Here is a 23,754-nt window from a genome sequence, read left to right on the forward strand (position 1 = left end):
ATGCCATTGTAATTTAACCTAATCCTAGTCGTAAAAGATGAAAGAAGAATGTCAGAAACAAAAATAACATCGACTTACCAACTGAATTGTTCGCCATACATCAGTATCAATCAAGCTTTCGGGGACCCCGTGATGAATGGGTATCTTAAGTATCTTAACATGAATTCCTTTACCAGTAACGCTGGGATGTCTGAATATGGCTTTAAAGACATCCGTAATATGTGTTCTTTGTTGTCTCCCAGTAGGTGTTTATCAGTCCGTTATATGAGGCGTACCGACGCTAGCCTGGGGTTCGAATGTCTCATAGTTCACACAGCCATGCATCTTTTCTATGATTTTTCTTACACTTGTAAAAATCCGAGGCGTGCTTTGTATGTAAATTTCTCTCTTCACCGTGTCGTCTCGACATAGCTCTCATCAACGAAAAATCAGTCTGTCTGTTCCCAAATTTTTTTCGTAATATCGTGTGGAATACGATTGTCGATATGTCTGTGTCGCAATTCATGTTTATGTTTGTATGACATCAGGAATTCATCCCCTCCACCTAGGTTGTGTTGAGGTGGTTAATCTTCAGGTGATTGATAAGATTGGGGAGGAGGAGGAGGTGGGGGGGTAATGGATGAAGGGACGAAGCTTCAATAGCAAAACTATTATGGGAAGGCAATTAATCAGATGGACCAACTATAGGGTCGGTGATTCCTTAGTCGACCCATGCATTTGTGTGTGTATATGAGTCCATCCTCATACTCGCCATCCAGGTGAAGCTAACCTTGGGCGGGTAGTAACAACCATAGGTCAAGTGCCTCTTCATGAAGTTGCCGAGAACCTCTTACCATGACGTGACAACAGACCGGTAGGTATAATCATATTCTCCAGAGATGTGTACTTCATGGCCTTAAACCACTGATGCAACTCAGGAACGTTCCTCCTTTTACAATTCCCTGACGTCTCAAGCGACTAAGTTCTCTAGCTAGGCTACTTTACAAAGCCACTTCTCACCATCAAAGGCTCCCCAGTCGACAATGCTGTTGGTCATGATTAAGAAACAGAATTAGGTAATATATCGAAAGAATTTATAAACTTCATACAAGAAATTGAAAAAACTTAGAATGCAGAGAGAGAGAGAGAGAAATGTGTAACATCGAAAAACCAATCTCGATAGTCTAGAAATGTCTGAAGAAATAACTGGAGATGAGGCTGAAAAACTAGGATACATTGCGAGGGTGGGAGAGGTGAACCAATAGAAACAAGAGCGCAGAAAAATAGCTGTGATGATTGCTGACACTACGGAACTGATGCCAGGCGTAATAGTCGGAAGTGAAGAACAGAGATGTGTGACCCAATTTTTAAGGGACAGAGATTTGTTCTGGCGGTTTCAACGGAAGGTATCAGTAATTTTGCCTGAAGTCAGGGAACTGAGCTGCAGGGGAAGGTTAGCAGTACAGACTGTCCATACTGGAAGAGAGAAGGAAGAGGCAGACATGATGATTCTCAAGTTTGCAAACCAGTTTGACAGTCTCGATGATTATCAGTATCAAACAGGAGTACGTGAATGAGAGTACGTAAGTAACTGAGCAAGAAGTGAGTTGGAAAAGCTAGGGGATACTTTTATAGTTGAGAGAGATGTGTTCCCCATTTATGTCACGAATAAAGAAGTAATCTCATTCGTACATAATCACACACACACACACACACACACACACACACACACACACACACACTAATAACGTGTACAAGCTAAAAAAAAAAAAAAAAACTGAAGTAGACCGCACCACCAGCCATAACTGTCGGGTTTACATATAGATTTGTGATTTACAAATTCCTTCCCCGTCCTCAGATAGTCAGGTTGCCAGCCCGTAGGCAGACGTCTCGGCCACCTCGAGAAATTGTGGATGTTTATATATTTCACACAGCAGTTATATTATGCGTGTCAGGAAGTGTGTATATGCATTTGCCTCGCATAACAAACAGGACAATATTAACGGTAGACTTAAAAACAGTAGCCATACCCCCTACCTCCACAACGTCGCTCTAAAACCCTCTCCCGTCTCCCATGTTACCACGTGAACTGTTGTTTGTGTAACCTTGGCGTGTACCCACCTCCCAGTTACATCCCGCTCAGCCCCTGTCATATCTAATACTTCATAATATACGCACAGCTCGCGTCTTGGAGGACGGTCCACACGTGCGCCTCCTGGGTAACCGATAGGGCTTTAGCACCGCCTTCAGCAGTAGCACCTTGTGATTCTCTCTCTCTCTCTCTCTCTCTCTCTCTCTCTCTCTCTCTCTCTCTCTCTCTCTCGTCCGTAGACCTCGTCATCTCTCTTGCAGTAATAGCAGCACCACGGGGACTAAACACCATCTTCCTCCTGCAGCGTAAGCACAGTACCTCTGCAGCGCTTTAGCTCTGCTCTAAGACACAGCCCAGCCACTGGACCGCGGCAACATCTGCACACTTGCAGACAGCCACCGTACCTCAGCAATACCTTCTTCCCTCTCAGCAGAGCTACGTGTCTCTGCAACACCTTCCTCCAGTGACACCTGCAGCACAGCCGTGAAAACTCGGCAAGTTGGTACGTCAGTTCCTTCAGCACGACGGTACGACTCTTCAGCATGGCAGTACGATCCCTCAACACAACGGTACGACTTTTAATACAATCCTTAAGTACGCTGTAATATCAAATGCGCATTCGCGCTATTCTGCACTGCTGTCAAAACCCTGCGTCGCAATCGACCAATAGTTCTCTTCGACGTTATTATATAATTTGTCCTCCCTTTGTGATGCTTCTGTATTCCTCTTCCGTCCTTGTTCATTCTGATATACCCTGATGGAAGTAGTGGGCGTGTGTGTCGCAGTGAAGGTGGCGTCATAGATAACATGATCGTGTACTTCCTGGCTAATCAACTGCCTCGCCTCCTCACGCTATCAAACCAACGGGTGTATGGATCATAACATGCCCTCAGTACATGCTGGCGTTTTGAGAATATGGAGATATAATTAGAAGATAAAGTTTTATTTGATTTTTCTTTACGACTATACTTCGTTTCGTTTTGACTCATGAATGTACATCAACATATGGGCGGACCTTTAAGAACGCAAAGTACACAGTGTGCCAGAGTACAGATACACCGATCGCCCTGGTGGTCCCATGAGTGCAAAATTATCTTATGGTCGTCCGACTGCTTCAACGCGATCCTTTGTTCAAACCAGGAATGTCTCTTCGAATGAGCCTGTCATTCAGTTCACCCAAATCTTATGATGGCCCCCTTACCTATAATTTTAATTACGTATTAAATGTTAAACTATTTTAGTTAGAATAGAGTCTTTCCTGTGAAGAATGAAGTGTTACTGTATCATTCTCTCTCCGTTTTAACTAGAAACTGGAATCTCTGTTGAAGTTTATTGTGTGCTTTTAAAGATGAACCTGTAAACCAGTATGCCATCATACTTATAACTGTAAATATAAAACTTTCAGGTGATCCCAGTGGTCGTAGAAAATTTTGAAAGTGATGAAACGAAAGTGAACTTGTTTCTGCTAAATGTGACACCGAGGTGTATGATATTGGATGGCTCAAGATTTTAGAAGACTGTCGTACAGCCTTATGGATTATTCTTGAAAATAAACCGTGACTACACTAATCAGCTTTGGGTTACGAAACATTACAAACAGAACATGGGTCTTCCATGGTGGATATGATATGAACTTGGTTGTCGGAATCGACCTCCTGTAATATCAATCGATACTGAAAATAGGAATCTATTTGGGTGAAACTATCGTAAGAGTAACAGAAGTTAGACATTTATGTCATCAGTTGAGACTCAAGGTCAGTTGGTCGATGGGTAACGGTGGCAGTATTGGGGAAGAGAAGGTCAACAGAGACACAGTACGCCGTGTTGTTAGTGATGGGAATGTGTGTCTGGTGAGGTTGGCAGCACTGATGTGTGGGCCACGTGGCCTCGTTGCAGTAGTTGGAACTGAGTTGGGCCGATAACAGTGGACGACCCAGTCTACTAGCCATGGATATAAAACTGAGCGATGTCCCTGTCTTTCACACTCTGCAAAGCCTCCGCCATGGCTGTAAGTCCACTCCGTCCACACTCCCAGTTCCTTCTCCGTTCTTGAGTGTATACGTGTTTGATTACTACTGTCTACTTATCTCCACCTGTTTTTGTATTTGCCTTTTGTTTAATGTACCCATCCCTCACTCCTCTCTGTCCCTCTCTCTTGAGAGAGGGACAATGTTGTCGCTTTAGGTTAACTACTATTACAGTCATCTGTCAACTTGCACGACTACCACTGTCATAATGTAAACTGTGTAAGGCTTTATTTCATTCCATCCTCTTACTGTGGCAGGTGTTGACTGTCTCCTGTAGGTTTATCCAGAAGGAATATACTGAAAGTTCGACCCTCTCTATTTAACATGGACACACACGTCTCTCCCAGTGTTTTAAAGTGGGAGTGTGTTGAAAGTCAGACACAGGGATGTCAGACGTACCTTTGCAAATGCACCTGATATTTACCTCAGTGTTCTCGTTATTAGGATTGTTTGGAACATCTTATCCAGTTTTGCAAACAGAGATGTATTGAAAGTCTGCCCATTATCATGATTATTGGGAAATATTGATTATCTGTTCCTGTCTTGCAACATACGAATGTGTGAATATCATCAGACCTACTGGTATAAAGAGGAATGTTTACCTTATTGTTGTAGCGAACATAGCACCACCCTAAGCATCACTGTTTTGGTCAACACGGCAGCATCTTTAGAATATGTTTTGCAACAACAGGATTAATTTACTATCATCTTGATGTCCTCCAAACGCAGCAATTTTGCAAAACATGTCCAGTGCTCTCAGAATTGGATAGGAGTCTGTGCAGTATCTGATTTTTTTTTTTTTTTTTTACTTTTCTGATGAGTAATTTAGTTTCGTGAGGGAAAAATGTTTTCTGTTTTAAGGTATTGATGACACGATTCTCTTGATGGTGCATGATAATCGGATTGAGGTTTAGCCTTTGGATCGGTCTGATTGTTTTTCCTTTCCTCCCTTTTTTACTCAGGTTATTTCTGTAGGTTGCATTTTTGTCTTCGGTATGTGCTGGAGTTTTGTGTTGGGTGCCCTTGGCAGAACATTGTTGTGGGTGATTGCCGAGGGCCAGGACCTGGGTCATCACAGAGCTGTGAGGACGATGGATCTTGTTAACCCCTGAGGATTCTTGTGAAGCAGGTAGGTGCCTTCACTTCTAACGAAACACAGGTGAGTATAACCACTTAGCCTCGCTTAACGAATCCTCGTAGTGTACAGAGTTGAAAAGTAAGATTTTGTTAGCATGGATGCCCATGGTTAGGTTTAACAGACTGGACACGTTGTATTAGGGAACTGTGAGCCTGTATGTACTTAACTTATATCTTGAAAAAAAAAAAGAACGGAGATAAAGATAAGATATAAGTAGATGAAGACGATTGTTCAAACGTTACAGCTCAGGCCAGGTACTTGTACCTTGCTGTCTGTCGATATTTACTGATGTTGATTCTCTGTGACTTCTCTATCTCCAACCTCTACCACCACCCAACTTTGTCAACATTACAGTTTACCTGCCTTTGTATCCTGATAAACGTATATATTTATCTCCAACCCGGTACCCCTCCGTTATCCTCTCTCCAACCCTAACAAGTAGATTTCCTTTTTCAGCTTTTCTTAGTTCCTCCTCTTCGTATTTTCGAACCATTTCAGAAACACTTTGATCATCTCTTTCTTTCACATTGCACTTACTACCACGCTTATCCCTTACATTGTTATTCCTCACAGGCACAATCCATCTCGCACAACATATTGTCCCCAGGCATTTCATTTCCAACTTCTGCTCTTTTGTGTGTGTTTCAGTCCCCAACCACCATCATCCCCATCATCCACTAGCGTTAGTATTTTACAGTTGTTGAACTATCGGAGAGAATATTTGGAAAGAAATTGTACCGGTAGTTTCTTGCGGTGCGCCAAATGGCTAACCACTGATCAAGACCGTACAAATAGCTTATGGTGTTTATTATCCTCCTTACTCTAATATTGTCATTTTCTATTATGCGATGAAGAGAAAATGATATCTGGTTTTATTCTAATGTATTTGGCTTTAGACAGTTTTACAGTCATAGAGAACAATGCTTGTATTAATGTATTCCTATATATGTTTATGAACGATTATGTGGAATATATTGTTTGCTTTTATGCATACTTGCATTTCTGTTATGTCTACTAAGTGTAACTTTCACGTAATAGTGAATTGATACAGTCTTTACCTATTAGTGTATTGTGGATCTCATGAACTAGATTACAAGTTAAAATTCCTTTTGATTAGGCTTAAGTTGATGATGAAATATAAGTTTGTTGCTTCATCTGATCTACCTCTCCCTCACACGACCTTCCTCATTCACATGGTCCAGCTGTCCATTACATCATCTACCTCCCTTTCACATGGTCCACCAGTCCCTCAAATGAGATACGTGTTCCTCACAGGATATGCCTCTCCCTCACATGTAACTTATGAGGAAAGAGTGAATACGAGCTTAGTTGTATGTATATCAGGGATGTATTGCATCATGTGGGCCCCGCTTACAGCACCAGCACTCACACACTACTACAGTGACATGTATGAATTTCTGTATACAGATTGCACAATGAATTGTAATGTACCATACTGCACAATAACATCACCTCTCCCTAATCTTCACGCAATAGTCAGAGCTTGTGTTCCAGTACTCACCACACGGTCGAACTACATTACAGAGGTTGTTTATTTACCGAGGCAACACTGTTGTTGGTCGCATACACCCACATCCTGGCCTTCTTGGAAGGTTTTAGGTATATCCTCCCTGGACCATACCCCAACCGTACGCTATATGTACCTTCACACTTTAACACCCCGCCCGCTACGCTATCCTTCATACTATACCTTAATTCCCCTCCTCCTTCCCTAAGCCTTACTCTCTTTCTCTCCTGCCTAAGTCTCCTACTCTTCATCCTTCTGCCTAAGCCTTCCTTCCTACTCTGTCCACTAGATTCCCCAGTCCCGTCCATCACATACTCTCATCCTCGTGGTTTTTCCCCATTCCCTTAGGCCTACTCTGAAGACCCTTGCCTCCCAGGGTGCTGAAGTTTCTGTTTATTGACCTATTGCTTACCCTTCTCCTTGCCCCAGGCTTCCCCTCCCTTACCCCAGTTTCCCCTCAACCTCATTCCAATCTCCAGTACCATCAGACCCGCTTTAACCTGCAACCTTCCTCTGACAGGAGTCAGCCTCAGAGAAAGTGCTGATGCTAGACCCGTCGCTGGTGTTCCGTCCGGAAGAGGCTGTGAAGTCAGGTAGATGGCAGTTCCGCAATTTCATCGAGGATTCGCAGGACCCCAGGCAGAAGATGGTGAAGGAGACCTACCTCAAGATGCACACGCACCAGTGTGTTGACTTTGTCAAGAGGAAGGTGAGGAAAGATGAAAAGGAGGGGAAAGAGAGAGTTAAAGAGGAACTGGCATCAACAGTTGAAACCAACATATGTTAAGATACACACCCACCATTAGCTTGACTGTGTCTTGAAGATAATGAGGAGACGAAGAAGGGCATAAGGAAGGAAGGAGAGTGACGGAAGAGGAAGAGAGAAAAAAGAGAATGAAATCGATGAAATCAAATTAGTAGATTACTTAAGCAAATGAGACTGTAATCGTAGAGGGAAGGATGAGATCACCATCAAATCCAGGGTAACCAGTTACTCCACATCTACCGGCAGTATTTCTGCGTAACTTGCCCACCAGCACTATTCCCTTTACTTATCATCACTAATGTTGCCAAGTACTTGCTCATGCTTCCCAACAGTGGTATGCATTTCCAACAATGGTAGCTGCCAGCATTCCCCATCAATTGCTGCACGCATCCCCCCCCCCCCACCAGTGCAAGTGGTGTAAATTTTCACCAACACGGATATTCCCAACAACTTACTAATGCCTACCTTCATCCTTTCCACCAGCTCAGTGATTGGGGCAAGTTCAATAAATTTGAGGCAACAGTGCTGGAGGCACTGGAGAAGCTCAACAATGTGGTGGATGAGAGTGACCCTGACGTTGATGTTCCCAACATCATCCATGCTTACCAGACTGCTGAGCGCATCCGCAAGGTGTTCCCCAATGAGGACTGGTTCCACCTGACAGGCCTCATCCATGACTTGGGCAAGGTAAGAGACAAGGGTACTGGGAGTTGAAGCAGCGATGTATGTTGTTGCTTATGATTTGGACAGTTTAACTTTGGACAGATAGTTTATCCTGCTAAAGGCATGAGTGCAGAGCTGATCTGATGATGAAAAGGCTCCAATCGTGAACAGTGCCCTCCATGCAGGCAGTTCTTAAATGAATATAAGATAGGACAAAAATAGATATTGAGAAAAGAGGTGAATTATTCAAGACAATTCATTCTTGCTGCCTTTATTCATTCCCGTCGCCATCCCGCCACACATTACACCCCACTCCCCCGGACGCGCGTGAGGTAGTGCTAGGAAAAGACAACATTGCTATATTGGTTCACCGTGTCTCTAGCTGTCATGTATAATGCACCGAAACCACAGCTCCCTTTCCACATCCAGGCCATTTCCCGCGTAACGAGGTAGCGTTCCAGAACAGGTGACTGAGCTTGTTCCCCTTCTCTGTTCCTTCTTTTGAAAAAGTAAAACAGGAAGGGAGGGATTCCAGCTAATCAACCCCCCCCCCTCCCCTTTTTCGTGTTCTACGACAGGCAGGGAATACGTGGGAAGTATTCTTTCTCCCCTATATATATATATATATATATATATATATATATATATATATATATATATATATATATATATATATATATATATATATATATATATATATATTAATATATATGTATATATATATATTTATGTAACCATTGGAAAATTAAACCTAGATTTTCCTGTGGTTTTATGCATATTGTAGATCACGCGCACTACTGTGGCCTCTTGCAATATATATATATCTTTTCTTTTCTTTCATACTGTTCGCCATTTCCCGCATTAGCGAGGTAGCATTAAGAACAGAGGACTGGACCTTTGAGGGAATTTCCTCACCTGACCCCCTTCTCTGTTCCTTCTTTGGAAATTAAAAAAAAAAAAAAAAAAAAAAGAGGGAAGGATTTCCAGCCCCCCGCTCCCTTCCCTTTTAGTCGCCTTCTACTACACGCAGGGAATACGTGGGAAGTATTCTTTCTCCCCTATCCCATATATATATATATATATATATATATATATATATATATATATATATATATATATATATATATATGCCTCCACTAACACACCCTGTCCCTCTCCAGCCTCTAGTAATAGTAATGTCAATCCCCTAAGCTCCTAACCTCCTGTAGCATGCCATCTTTATCCAGCTTTTTTAACATCACTGTGTTTCCCTGCTCAATCAGGTGATGGCCTTTTATGGAGAGCCCCAGTGGTCAACAGTAGGTGACACCTTCGTAGTGGGCTGTGAGTTTCCCGAGTCCCTTGTGTTCCGCCACTCCACCTTCCACAACAACCCTGATCTTCACAATCCGAAGTTCAAGTAGGTTGCCATATGATTTGCATCACTTTATATAAAAGTAATACAACATAACAGTAATAGTAACAGGTGTGAAATAGCAGTATATACTGACATATCTAAAAACATAAGCCATAAATACTAAATGGCTAATGGAGTAACAGGCTTCATCCAGACCAATACTAACGATTATGTAAGATAATCTTAAACTCATAAGCACCTCTTTTGGACTAAGCTTTTTCTGCTGTCAGTAAGTAGGGTTCTGTCAGTAACATGGCAGCTGTGAGAAGTAGAAGGTGTTTATGTGGAGGATTTGTCAGTTAATTCTTGTTCTTGCCAGTGATGGTTATCATTTTTTGTTTACATCTGCAGGGTAGCTTTTCTTTTAGAAATGTGATTAAACTCAACACCCAACAGCGTTAGTAAATCTTTTGTCTCTATCTCTAGCCTTTTGTATCTTCCCTATCTTGTGGCCATGTAACTGTTCTGAGGATGTCCTGATTATTGGTTAGGAAACCTCAATTTTTCTCATTAGTAAACTATTTAGAACCTTATATACAGAGGACAACCATGAAAATTGCATGGATTCACGTAAAACTTGCCTTAAAACTTAATCCTAATCCATTATAGATGTGGTCCCAATATGCAACCATATTACTGAAAAAAATAAAATGAGCAGCCATTGAAACCACAAAAAGGTCTGTGGGGCTTTGGCTGAAGTGCATCATATGTGACCACTAAAGAGTGAATTTAAACAAGTACATTCTGTTTCATCATCCTTTCCTAGCACTATCTTACTATTGTAGCTAGCGAACAGCAAATAAGTATGAAAAAACTATTTTTTTTTTTCATACTTGATCAATGCTTCCCACATTAGCAAGGTAGAAAGGCAGCATCCACTCACATCCATTCTCTAGTTATCATGTGTAATGCATATCACAGATTTACATATTTTTCCTTTTGTTCTTGTCTGCTGTTTTCCACTTTAGTGAGGCAGCACCTGAGACAGATAAAGAAAAAGCCTCATTTACTTACATTCACTGAAGCCACAGCCCTCAATCCATGACCAACCATTCTCCATGGTTTCCCCTCAGCTGTTTCATATGCCCTGGTTCAGTCCAATGAATAGATAATTGTTCAATTAATTATACAACTCCAAGCTACTGTTATGGGGTTCCTGCATCTTTGAGGCTGTCCCTCAGTCAGGAGCAAGGAAATGGAGAAAGGTCCGTAACAAGACTGTACTCCTTTACATCCATTGAAAATGATACAGCCCAATTGAAAGTAACTTTTGACATGTGGTGCAACCAGTTACCAGCGGATGGAGTTTGGTAATATCATATATATATCTTATTATGTATCTTTTTTTATTATTATTATTATACTATATTACCATCTCCCGCGTTAGTAAGGTAGCGCAGGGAAACAGACGAAAGAATAGCCCAACCCACCAACATACACATGTATGTATATAAACGCCCATACACGCACATATACATGCTTATACATTTCAATGTATACATACATGTACGTACACAGACATATACATATATACACGTACATATTCATACTTACTGCCTTCATCCATTTCCGTTGCCACCCCACCACACATGAAATAGCACACATACACACACCCCACCCCCACGAGGTAGCGCTAGGAAAAGACAAAAAAGGACACATTCCTTTACACTCAGTCTCTAGCTGTCATGTGTAATGCGCTGAAACCACAGCTCCCTTTCCACATCCAGGCCCCACAAAACTTTCCATGGTTTACCCGAGATGCTTCACATACCCTGGTTCAATCCATTGACAGGACATCAACTCCAGTATACCACATCATTCCAATTCACTCTATTCCTTGCACACCTTTCACCCTCCTGTATGTTCAGGCCTCAATTGCTCAAAATTGAAAGAAGAAAGTTAAGAGTAAATGTGAATAAGAGCAAGGTTATTAGGTACAGTAGGGTTGAGGGTCAAGTCAATTGGGAGGTGAGTTTGAATGGAGAAAAACTGGAGGAAGTGAAGTGTTTTAGATATCTGGGAGTGGATCTGGCAGTGGATGGAACCATGGAAGCGGAAGTGGATCATAGGGTGGGGGAGGGGGCGAAAATTCTGGGAGCCTTGAAGAATGTGTGGAAGTCGAGAACATTATCTCGGAAAGCAAAAATGGGTATGTTTGAAGGAATAGTGGTTCCAACAATGTTGTATGGTTGCGAGGCGTGGACTATGGATAGAGTTGTGCGCAGGAGGATGGATGTGCTGGAAATGAGATGTTTGAGGACAATGTGTGGTGTGAGGTGGTTTGATCGAGTAAGTAACGTAAGGGTAAGAGAGATGTGTGGAAATAAAAAGAGCGTGGTTGAGAGAGCAGAAGAGGGTGTTTTGAAATGGTTTGGTTGCATGGAGAGAATGAGTGAGGAAAGATTGACCAAGAGGATATACGTGTCGGAGGTGGAGGGAACGAGGAGAAGAGGGAGACCAAATTGGAGGTGGAAAGATGGAGTGAAAAAGATTTTGTGTGATCGGGGCCTGAACATGCAGGAGGGTGAAAGGAGGGCAAGGAATAGAGTGAATTGGAGCAATGTGGTATACCGGGGTTGACGTGCTGTCAGTGGATTGAATCAAGGCATGTGAAGCGTCTGGGGTAAACCATGGAAAGCTGTGTAGGTATGTATATTTGCGTGTGTGGACGTATGTATATACATGTGTATGGGGGTGGGTTGGGCCATTTCTTTCATCTGTTTCCTTGCGCTACCTCGCAAACGTGGGAGACAGCGACAAAGTATAATAAAAAAAAAAAAATAATACATAAACATGCATAACTTGCTTACTTGCCTTCATCTATTGCCAATGCCACCCTACCCCACGAGAAAGAGCACAATAATGAAAGGAAAAATGATAACATATACTTCTCTGATCTTCCTCCACACCTAATCAATACTAACTTCCTACCCCCTGAGTGCCATTGATCTTCTCTGGGACTCCCACACCACTCAGGCACTCAGGAAGTTGGCCACATTCATTGGATGGGACTACAGATTATACGTTGTAGGAATATGAGTTTGGCTATGTGGGTAGAGTGCAGAGCAGTTAAGATATAACTGTTTAGTGTCTTTAGTGTTTTAGTTGATTTGTGCTCATGAAGGGTCTTGAGACCAGTTGAATCGCTGTATGTAGTGGTGGTATGAATTGGGATATGTCCAGAGTGTAGACAAGGAAGTATAACTCATGGATGTTTGGGGAGTGTAGTTTCAGATGGGCATATGTTAGGTGGGTTGACACTTAAGACTGAGTTGGAAGAGCAGTTGTTAAGTGATAATTGGGCCATGTCAGTGTGTATGTTTTTTCTGTGTTTTGTTTGTTGGGAGTAAGAGGACATGTGAGTGTAGGTTGCTAAAGTGTGAGGCAGGGGTAGGCTTTTTATTTTTATGTGGCGGCTAGAGATTACTGCATACATACATACATATAACATACATATACACATGCTTTTTCTATGTAATGTTCTTTGAAGGACATTTTAGATTATGATGTTGAATATTCTGTTCATTGAGTAGATACAAGAATACAATAGTATATTTATATCCCTATGTTTCATTTCAACAGCACCAAGTATGGCATATATGAGCCTAACTGTGGCCTGAAGAATGTGTTAATGTCTTGGGGCCATGATGAATACATGTACCAGGTTTTGAAGCACAACAAGAGTACATTACCTGAAGAAGCACTATACATCATCAGGTAAGTAAAGATGATATGTAGAGAAATTGACATTATGTATCTATCATATGTTGAAAATTTGAAATCCTGCTTCCATTCTTAATAATAACCTACTAACTGACGATCATACTCATTGAAAAATGTGCATATATCATCAGATATCTTTTGTTTACATAATTTTTATTTATGAATTAGAATAGGTGCATGTAGCCTGTCTGCAGATTAATCTTTAAAAAACTTGCATTTGATCCATTTCCTTTGGTGCTCAAGTGAATGAGAATGATTCTTGTAAAAGAAAAAGTCAGTCATTTAGTTCCTATTCTCCCAATTGAGGACAGCCATATAATTTATATTGAAAAATCATGGAACAATTTGTCTTTTGTCTTTAATGAAGCTGGGATAAAAAAGATTCATCATTCCTGATGAATTTGGAATGTATTAGAATCCTTATCTTAATGTTTACTGACACTTATGCTAATTGTTCCATGCAAAACATTCATGCTCATTGTACCACAATCTTTGTCTGTCATCATGCCAAAGTTGCTAAAACCTTTCATTCTATCCATAATATTGATCCATAAGTGCATATGTTCATATGAAAAGAAACATCCCATTCCTCAATAGACCCTCAAGCTAAAGATACTTCACACCCTCCACAAGAACAAATAGTCATCCATCTTCATAACCGGCCACCAAACTAGTTATTCACAGTGGCTTTAGCACAAAAATTCTCAATGTCCTAAGCTCTTTTTGTGACCCTTTTCAGTCACTTCTTACATGACATCCCATCACCTCCTGGAAACTATGGTGTCTCATGTGTAGGTGACTTCACAGTCACAGCACCCTGACACTACTCAAGCAACAGCAAACATAGTAACATAGTTACTATAGAACATAGTAACATAGTTACATAGAACACTGACTCACTCAAATTAGATATCTATATTCCCTCAGAAATCCACCAAGACCCTCTAAACTTTCGAGAGACATAAATTCAACCTGCCGCCCTGAATCAACATCCCCTGTCCTTATCATATTGATTGATATAAATTTGTTTTGAATTTCCCCATATTAGGATCTCTACATTAAGGTATGTCTTCCATGGCTTTCCAGCACTTTTTTTTCTATATTTTGTCATTCTTTACTGATTTGTCAATAATTTGGGCTATTTATCTTGTTAGATCAACATGTTGTTTGTCCCAGTTTTGTAAAAACACATCTAGATTCAATGCAGAACTGCATGGCGGTTACCATAGGTTTCGCAGTACTAAAATAGAATAGTTTGTTTTATTGTTTATCCTTCCATTCCACCTATTTCCCTTTGAATGTTCCTTCGACTTACTCATTCCTGCCTCCAGCTCCATCTGACAAATCAGTCATGTTTATCTGTTTGTCTTCATTTGTTTTCACTGTTTTATTTTTCCATCGTTTCTCTTTCTCTATTTCTATGTTCCGCTTGATTTTACTGGGGGAAGGAAACCCTGCACAGATTGCCTCATTTACAATTATTATATGTCATAATTGTAGCAAACTTGAGGTCTCCATTATTAGGTGTACAAATTTGTATCTTTCTCTCATTTGTATACATGGTATTTGTTGGAGTGGTTGTGTACTTTTATGTTTTACAAACCTCTGTTTAATGGTGGATGTTCAGCTCTGTAATCATTAAATTCACAATTATCTGTGAGGCAGTGTCTTCATTCATTTTCTGTTGTCAGGTCATTTAGCTGTGCCTCACCCCCTTCATTTGTTGAGAAAGGCTAAAGCTTAATTTGGATGGAATGACCTGGTCATTAATAATGAGGAAGGTGAAAGGTTTGCAAGGAATAGAGTGAATTGGAATGATGTGGTATACCGGGGTCAACATGCTGTCAGTGGATTGAACCAGGGCATGTGAAGCATCTGAGGTAAACCATGGAAAGTGTTGTGGGGCCTGGATGTGGGATGGGAGCTGTGATTTCGGTGCATTACACATGACAGCTAGAGACTGAGTGGGAACGAATGTGGCCTTTATTGTCTTTTCCTTGGGCTACCTTGCATGGGGGAGGGGGATGCTATTGCATGTGCGGCAGGGTGGCAATGGGAATGGATGAAGGCAGCAAGTATGAATGTGTACATATGTATATGTGGATGTGGGGGCATTTATGTACATACATGTGTATGTGGGTGGGTTGGGCCATTCTTTCATCTGTTTCCTTGCGCTAACGCGGGAGACAGTGACTAAGTATAATAAGATAATAAGATGTATGATTTGGTGTTGCTAGCTGGCTGAAGAGAAATAACAGATGGTAAAAGAGTTTTACATGGTGCGTAAAAGAAGAAAGTTGAAGGCATTTGCTAGTAAGGAAGAGTAAGATGGTGGTTCTCAACAGGAGGAAAAATAAAATGGTAGACCTTGCACGATCACATAGAATAGATAAGATTGTGACATGAAAGCAGAAAAAAATTACTAAGGGACAACGTAGTATAGCCCTTTTTAACTTAACCTTTGGATGTGAAACATGAAACATGTGGAACAAAGTAGACAGTTCTAGCATTCAGGCTGAGCTATAAGGGGTGCTTATGGTGTTAATGTATGGGGTGGACAAAACGAGAAGTGTATAGAAGAGGCTTGCCCAAGAGGATTTTTTTGCTTGTACATTTGTGGCAATCAGCTTCATAGATTCACATTACAAAAAATATGTGTAACAAGTTAGAACCACTGGTAAACCATCATATGAATGGTGAAGCACTATTCTCAAAATTACAAGCTAATTTAAATGGTGAAATCAAGTTGGAACTTTTTTGAAAAAATCAGTAGTAACAGTTAACAACTGAAAACATTTGTGAACATGCAAGTTAAAGTCTGTGACATAGACCTACATTTCACCACAAGCCTTTCACCAATTCACCTTACATGGCTGATGGCGACTATATAGAAAATATGAAATATCAGAGAGAAGAAAAGATATGGAATGCAGTATCACAAACTAAGTTAAGTGAGATATCTTGAAATGATTTGGTCATGCAGAAAGGATGATAGATGATAGGTTGAAAAAAAAACTAGGAGCAAAGTATAATGAAATAGATTGAGGAGAAGGCAGCTGGCATCTCAGGAAAGGAGAGAGAAAATATACTGGAGAGGGACCCAGGAAGGGGTGTGAGAGGAGGATTGAATATGCTAGGTTGGTGTGTTTGGACAGAACATCCTGAAGATTTTTCTGCCATGGCCAACACATCCCCACCAAGGGGATAGATCCCAAGGGCAAGGAGACATCAGAGGCATAGATAGATAGAAGGTACTGCCCTATACTATAGGCAACAATACTTTCTTGAATAATGCTCTAACATGAAACATGGAGATGAAGGGATGCATTGAAAAAGATGTTGAGTGATCAAGGCTTGAACATGCAGGGGGGTGAAAGGTTTGCATGGGATACAGTGAATTGGAATGATGTATACAGGGGTCGACATGCTGTCCATGGTCTGAACCAGGGCATGTGAAGCATCCAAGGTAATCCATGGAAAGGTCGGTGGGACCTTGGAAAATGATGATAAAGTATGAAAAAGAAGAGTTTCAGTCATTCTCTCTACAAAAATTATCTTTTCCATGCATAACATACAGTTTACATATAACATGGACAAATATTGCAGGTTCCACTCTTTCTATCCATGGCACTGTAGTGGAGATTACATGCATCTGTGTGACAATCGTGATCTGGAAATCCTTCCATGGGTTAAAGAGTTCAGGTAGGTCAGGTCAAGTTAGATTATCAAGATCAATTATTTGATGAAGATTCATTGACATACCATTACCACTTCGAATTTGATATACATAGAGCTATAGTTTTCACCAATAGAATATTAAATGTTCTAATTTCACGAAAATATATTATCAGTAGCTTAATTTTTTCAGCAAATTTGATCTATACACAAAAAAGGAGGAGACACCTAACATGAAAGAGATTCAGCCTTACTACCAGTCCCTCATTGACAAGTACTGTCCAGGGAAACTCAAATGGTAATTCCCTGGTATCTCTGTTAAAAAGGACTGCCCTGAAACACAACTTGGACTGTGTTAATCCTGCATCTGATTTATGAGTGCTCGACCACAATAAATATACAGAATGACATAATTAGATCATTGAAAATTTATGACAGCTCATATGAATATAGAAGGGGGAAAGACAAACTGCTTAAGAAATGGTGTCACTGAAAGCATTTACTAGTATAAGGGTTTTGCAGATACATGCTACCATACCTAACACAGTGGGCACCAATCTATTAGAAAAGTTTGAGGGAGAAGGGGGACATTAATATAACAAAAGAAAAGTTATTATGAAATGTGAACTGATACAAAATACTGTAGAAATCTTTAAATTTACTGTTACTTTTGAGTCAGACATACAGATAGATTTTTCCCCTGTCGTACATAATTACTTAAATTCTTTAATCTCTTCTGAAGTTTTACTGTTTATGCTGTGGTAACATGTACTATACATCATCCATCAAGGATGTGAATAGAGTAGACTCAGCAGCATTAGTGGTTGTACATGTTTGTATTAAAGCTACACTATAGAATTGAAAACTAGCTAGAAATCCATTGTGTTAAAATGAGGCCCTTGTTTGCTTGTTGTTGACACTACCTGCTTAGACAGGAGAGGCTGATATGCATGAAAAATTTTTGCAACTTTGAGAAAAAGTATCCTTTCATATTAATAGACTTTTGTTGTGCAGAGGAAATGAATGATCATTATCATAATAAAAGTAACATAAGTTGCTTTCCCATCTTATAGCCCAATCATCACATGACCTTGTCTTAAGAGCACCTTTCAATCATCCACTTGTGCCACTTTTGTTCCCTCCCTGCAAATCTTCATTAATCTCTTAATGTCTTAATGATTTATCCCAAAGCCAGCAAAATTCTGTTATATTTACTCTTTTGTACTACCATGGTTACAATACCATCATTCTTGGCTTGGCTCATTCTGCCTTGAAAATCCACATTCCATCATCAAAAATATTTCACAAACCTCTTTATTTTTGAAAACTAACACCTTCCTTTATTTTCCCTAAAGTGTGCCATTCTCTAGTCCAGTGTTAGTCTCCTACCACTATCTTCTCTTCACCTCCATTCTCAAGTCCAGTTAGTCTCCTACCACTATCTTCTCTTCACATGACTTTTCTATAATCATTCTGCTTTCAGTCATCAAAATTTTGTCCACACCATCACAAACCACCACCCATTACCTAATTACCCATTTTCTCCTAAAAACTTTTTTTATGATGCTTATTTCTGTCACCACACTTACTCGACAGTTACATCAATAATAATACGTAAAAATGATGTTTTGACTCATCAAAAGTTTTTCCATAGCAAATTATCCCTCAAAAATTTCATCATTCAGTATATCAAGGACTCATAATAACAGACAAACTGAATTTCTCTATTTGTAATATATGATGTACACATATTTCAGCAACTTACAGAGAATCATTATTAATCAGAGAAAGTTATTTACAAATATGATACAGTTATATACAAAATAAAAAAAAAAATACATGCTTAAAACTCTGATAAATTACTGATACTCCAATATTGCATTTTGTAATCTGTGACAGTTACAGTTGACCTGTGATTTTGTACAAGTTACTGACCACATTAGGAAACAAAATAGTGAAAATTAAAGAAATTGCTACAGTACATCCTTTCAAACCCAGATATTTTACTCTGAAATGTCTGACCCTCCAGATCCCACTGTAGAAAACATTCTTGTGCTCAGGTTTCGTCCAAGTTCCATTAGAAAAAATATGGCACTCTGGGTTGTGAACCTTTTGTTTACATATGTGCATAGCTAACACTGAATGATATTTATTTATTAATTTTGCTTTGTCGCTGTCTCCCGTGTTAGCAAGGTAGCGCAAGGAAACAGACAAAAGAATGGCCCAACCCACCCACATACACATGTATATACATACACGTCCACTCATGCAAATATACATACCTATACATCTCAACATATACATATACATACACACACAGACATATACATATATACACATGTACATAATTCATACTGTCTGCCTTTATTCATTCCCATCGCCACCCCGCCACACATGAAATAACAACCCCCTCCCCCTGCATGTGAGCAAGGTAGTGCTAGGAAAAGACAACAAAGGCCACATTCGTTCACACTCAATCTCTAGCTGTCATGTATAATGCACTGAAACCACAGCTCCCTTTCCACATCCAGGCCCCACAGAACTTTCCATGGTTTATCCCAGACGCTTCACACACCCTGGTTCAATCCATTGACTGCACGTCGACCCCGGTATACCACATCGTTCCAATTCACTCTATTCCTTGCATGCCTTTCACCCTCCTGCATGTTCAGGCCCCGATCGCTCAAAATCACTCCATCTTTCCACCTCCAATTTGGTCTCCCACTTCTCATTCCCTCCACCTCTGACACATATATCCTCTTGGTCACTCTTTCCTCACTCATTCTCTCCATGTGACCAAACCATTTCAAAACACCCTCTTCTGCTTTCTCAACCACACTCTTTTTTATTACCATACATCTCTCTTACCCTTACATTACTTACTCAATCAAACCACCTCACACCACATATTGTCCTCAAACATCTCATTTCCAGCACATCCACCCTCCTCCGCACAACTCTATCTATAGTCCATGCCTCGCAACCATATAACATTGTTGGAACGACTATTCCTTCAAACATACCCATTTTTACTTTCCGAGATAATGTTCTCGACTTCCACACATTCTTCAACGCTCCCAGAACTTTCACCCCCTCCCCCACCCTATGATTCACTTCCGCTTCCATGGTTCCATCCACTGCCAAATCCACTCCCAGATATCTAAAACACTTCACTTCCTCCAGTTTTTCTCCATTCAAACTTACCTCCCAGTTGACTTGTCTCTCAACCCGACTGTACCTAATAACCTTGCTCTTATTCACAATTACTCTCAGCTTTCTTCTTTCACACACTTTACCAAACTCAGTCACCAGCTTCTGCAGTTTCTCACACGAATCAGCCACCAGCGCTGTATCATCGGCGAACAACAAATGACTCACTTCCCAAGCTCTCTCATCCACAACAGACTGCGTACTTGCCCCTCTTTCCAAAACTCTTGCATTCACCTCCCTAACAACCCCATCCATACACAAATTAAACAACCATGGAGACATCACACACCCCAGCTGCAAACCAACATTCACTGAGAACCAATCACTTTCCTCTCTTCCTACACGTACACATTCCTTACATCCTCGATAAAAACTTTTCACTGCTTCTAACACCAGGAATACTCGACAAACTTATACCTCTGTAATTTGAGCACTCACTTTTATCCCCTTTGCCTTTGTGCAATGGCACTATGCAAGCATTCCTCCAATCCTCAGGCACCTCACAATGAGTCATACATACATTAAATAACCTTACTAACCAGTCAACAATACAGTCACCCCCTTTTTCAATGAATTCCACTGCAATACCATCCAAACCCGCTGCCTTGCCGGCTTTCATCTTCTGCAAAGCTTTTACTACCTCTTCTCTGTTTACCAAATCATTCTCCCTAACCCTCTCACTTTGCACACCACCTTGACCAAAACACCCTATATCTGCCACTCTATCATCAAACACATTCAACAAACCTTCAAAATACTCACTCCATCTCCTTCTCACATCACCACTACTTGTTATCACCTCCCCATAAGCCCCCTTCACTGAAGTTCCCATTTGTTTCCTTGTCCTACGCTTTTTATTTAGCTCCTTCCAAAACATCTTTTTATTCTCCCTAAAATTTAATGATACTCTCTCACCCCAACTCTCATTTGCCCTCTTTTTCACCTCTTGCACCTTTCTCTTGACCTCCTGCCTCTTTCTTTTATACATCTCCCAGTCATTTGCATTATTTCCCTGCAAAAATCATCCAAATGCCTCTCTCTTCCCTTTCACTAATAATCTTACTTCTTCATCCCACCACTCACTACCCTTTCTAATCTGCCCACCTCCCACGCTTCTCATGCCATAAGCATCTTTTACGCAAGCCATCACTGCTTCCCTAAATACATCCCATTCCTCCCCCACTCCCCTTACGTCCTTTGTTCTCACCTTTTTCCATTCTGTGCTCAGTCTCTCCTGGTACTTCCTCACAGAAGTCTCCTTCCCAAGTTCACTTACTCTCACCACTCTCTTCACCCCAACATTCTCTCTTCTTTTCTGAAAACCTCTACAAATCCTCACCTTCGCCTCCACAAGATAATGATTAGACATAATAATAATACTACATGAAATAAAAATGTTTAAAATATTTTACACAAATCCAACATAATACACTTATCAAAGGAACAAAAATATTGTGTTCAATTTTTCTCCTAAAACCCAGAGAAGTCTGAAAATGAAACCCTTGCACACCAATCAATCTAGGATTGAGAGGATGTACTGTATCTTATATTCATGTCTAAATTCAGTTTAGAAATTCTTCTATAATTTTAGCAATGAACCATTTTAGTTTTGAAAAATCTTACATATAATGTGATCTTTCATCAAAGTGAATTACTAAGTCAAGAATCAAAAAACAATTTAGTTCATAAACTCCTCTGCATAAAACTAATTTACAGTGCAGTTCCTGTAAATTGTAATAAGTCTATTCAAGAACTAGCAATGCCCTCAATTAGGAAAAAATCCTGTAACGGATTCAATTGCTGCTGCCTGGTCAACAAGACTCATTGGTCGATAGTCAGAGAGTTCCATTGTGAAAGTTGCTGTGCCTGATGTAAGACTACGCACAACTGTTGAATAACCCATTAGCTCAGACAGAGGGCATTCTACAGTGAGTACCTGTTGAAACAAGAATAAAATGGTAATCAAGATTTTAGAGTGGTAAAAGTAACATCAATCACTCTACATGCTACATATAAGATGCACACACCCAATCTCCCTAATTCCTTGTAGATGGCTACTGCTGAAAGGTGTAAATCTCATCTGATCACATAAGTTGGTTGCTTCCAAACAACCATCCTTCCAGATCAGTTTTAAACTCTAATACACCAATCATACACCTATCAAAAGCCACACTCCCCACAAAGATCGAAGAGAGCAGTCCAGCGAAGGCCAAAAAAGATGGGGTTTCAAATAAATAAGCAAAGTTAGAAGGGGAGTTTGGAGGCTACTTAACTGCCAACCAGAAATAGGGACGCCAAGTCACAAGCTTCAAGTTTTAAGCCAGTTTGATAATATCAACAGCGAACAGTTTTTTGAAAGATGCAAAGAAAGAAGAATCAGAAGTTATAACAAGAAATTACACAAGAAACTTGTTAAAAAGATATAAAGTTACTTTTGAAATGTTCAGAGCTGTGGATGAACAGAATAAGCAAAAGTGATGAAAATGTGAATGGAGAGTTGCCCTCTGCCAGGGAGTGACCTGTTAAGGGTGAGGCATAAAGGCTAAGAAACAGCAGTGGAGTTTACTAATTATGGTGATTCTATTCCTCTAGCCACCCTTTTGAGGGAGTTCCAGGTGGGAACAAGCATCAGAAATACAGAATGAAAAAGCAAAATTTGTACAACTATTGCAAAAAATTCAGAACTGTACATCAGTAAAGACAGGTAAGAGATATACAGATGATGGAAAAGTATGCATCATATAACAATATAGTGTAAACCCAAAGAGCTTATAACACTGAAGCTGGGAAAACACAAGGAAAAAAAGTGAGAAAAAGAGTTAAAGTCACAGGAGAACCCTTAAAAACAAATCTGATCAGGGAAATCATTGTCATATGGAACACTTCTTTCTAGGAAAAGTGACGAAGCTAGAGAAAGCTAAAAACATGGAATATATACAATAATTGCATGAGGATATCTGCTCATAAAACTTTTCTAAATGGTAGAAAATGAAGTGAAAAACATCAAGCACTCATCCAACTAATCTAAACCCGAAAATGGGAGATGTCACTTTTGGCAACTTCTGGCAATTCCAGGCCTGCCCAGGGTAGCAAACTTACTACAGTGAGACTGTAGCATAATACTTATGAGGAAAAGGCAACATAATCACAGCTTTATATGAAAATTCAGACTTTTGTATTATTCACATCATTCCAATTACACCGATAATGCATCATGCTCATTAAATATCGATGTGACCAACTGGTGTAAATTAAAAGTAAAATGTGAATGAGAAAGACTACATTTTCTTCCAAGACTTACCCTCATATCTTGGCGATGCGTGAAATGAAGAATGTTTCCTCTTCTGTGAGTGATATCAGCAAGAAGTGGAGAAGTATAATCTTCAGGGGTGACTATCTCCATCTCCATGAACGGTTCAAGCAACTGACACTGAGCTTTCTGTAGTAACTGAAAAATGAATTTTAGATTTACAATACAATATCACAAATAACTTGCCTTTTTTCTTTTATACCTAAATGCTTCCACAATCTTAATGAGGTAGCGTTGGGAATAAAGA

General features: G+C 40.2%; 2 protein-coding genes across 5 annotated transcripts in view; one reads left to right on the forward strand and one right to left on the reverse strand.

Annotated features, from left to right (window-relative positions):
• Positions 1-3,925: 3,925 nt before the first annotated feature.
• Miox (Myo-inositol oxygenase) lies at positions 3,926-18,045 on the forward strand. 2 transcript variants are annotated; one of them, XM_071684089.1, is made up of 7 exons: positions 3,926-4,079; positions 7,285-7,473; positions 8,014-8,217; positions 9,456-9,592; positions 13,172-13,306; positions 16,919-17,014; positions 17,181-18,045. In XM_071684089.1, the coding sequence occupies exons 1-7, from the start codon at positions 4,038-4,040 to the stop codon at positions 17,287-17,289; spliced, it is 912 nt and encodes a 303-aa protein (XP_071540190.1). In that variant the 5' UTR covers positions 3,926-4,037; the 3' UTR covers positions 17,290-18,045. The 2 variants fall into 2 exon arrangements, with proteins under 2 accessions (XP_071540190.1, XP_071540191.1); XM_071684090.1 differs by lacking the exon at positions 3,926-4,079 and adding an exon at positions 4,153-5,227.
• The window catches only part of mRRF2 (mitochondrial ribosome recycling factor 2), a 34,461-nt gene continuing 28,177 nt past the window's right edge, over positions 17,471-23,754 (reverse strand). For 2 of the 3 annotated variants that reach the window (XM_071684082.1, XM_071684083.1), the window contains exons 15-16: positions 23,499-23,645; positions 17,471-22,133 (exon numbers count right to left, since the gene is read on the reverse strand). In XM_071684082.1, coding sequence (XP_071540183.1) covers positions 21,963-22,133; positions 23,499-23,645 — 318 coding nt within the window. In that variant the 3' untranslated portion in view covers positions 17,471-21,962. Of the gene's footprint in view, positions 22,134-23,179; positions 23,646-23,754 lie in introns of those variants that run through there. The other variant, XM_071684084.1, reaches the window with a different exon arrangement.

This window comes from Panulirus ornatus, chromosome 37 (assembly GCF_036320965.1).
Source record: "Panulirus ornatus isolate Po-2019 chromosome 37, ASM3632096v1, whole genome shotgun sequence".
Classification (NCBI taxonomy): Eukaryota; Metazoa; Arthropoda; class Malacostraca; order Decapoda; family Palinuridae; genus Panulirus; species Panulirus ornatus.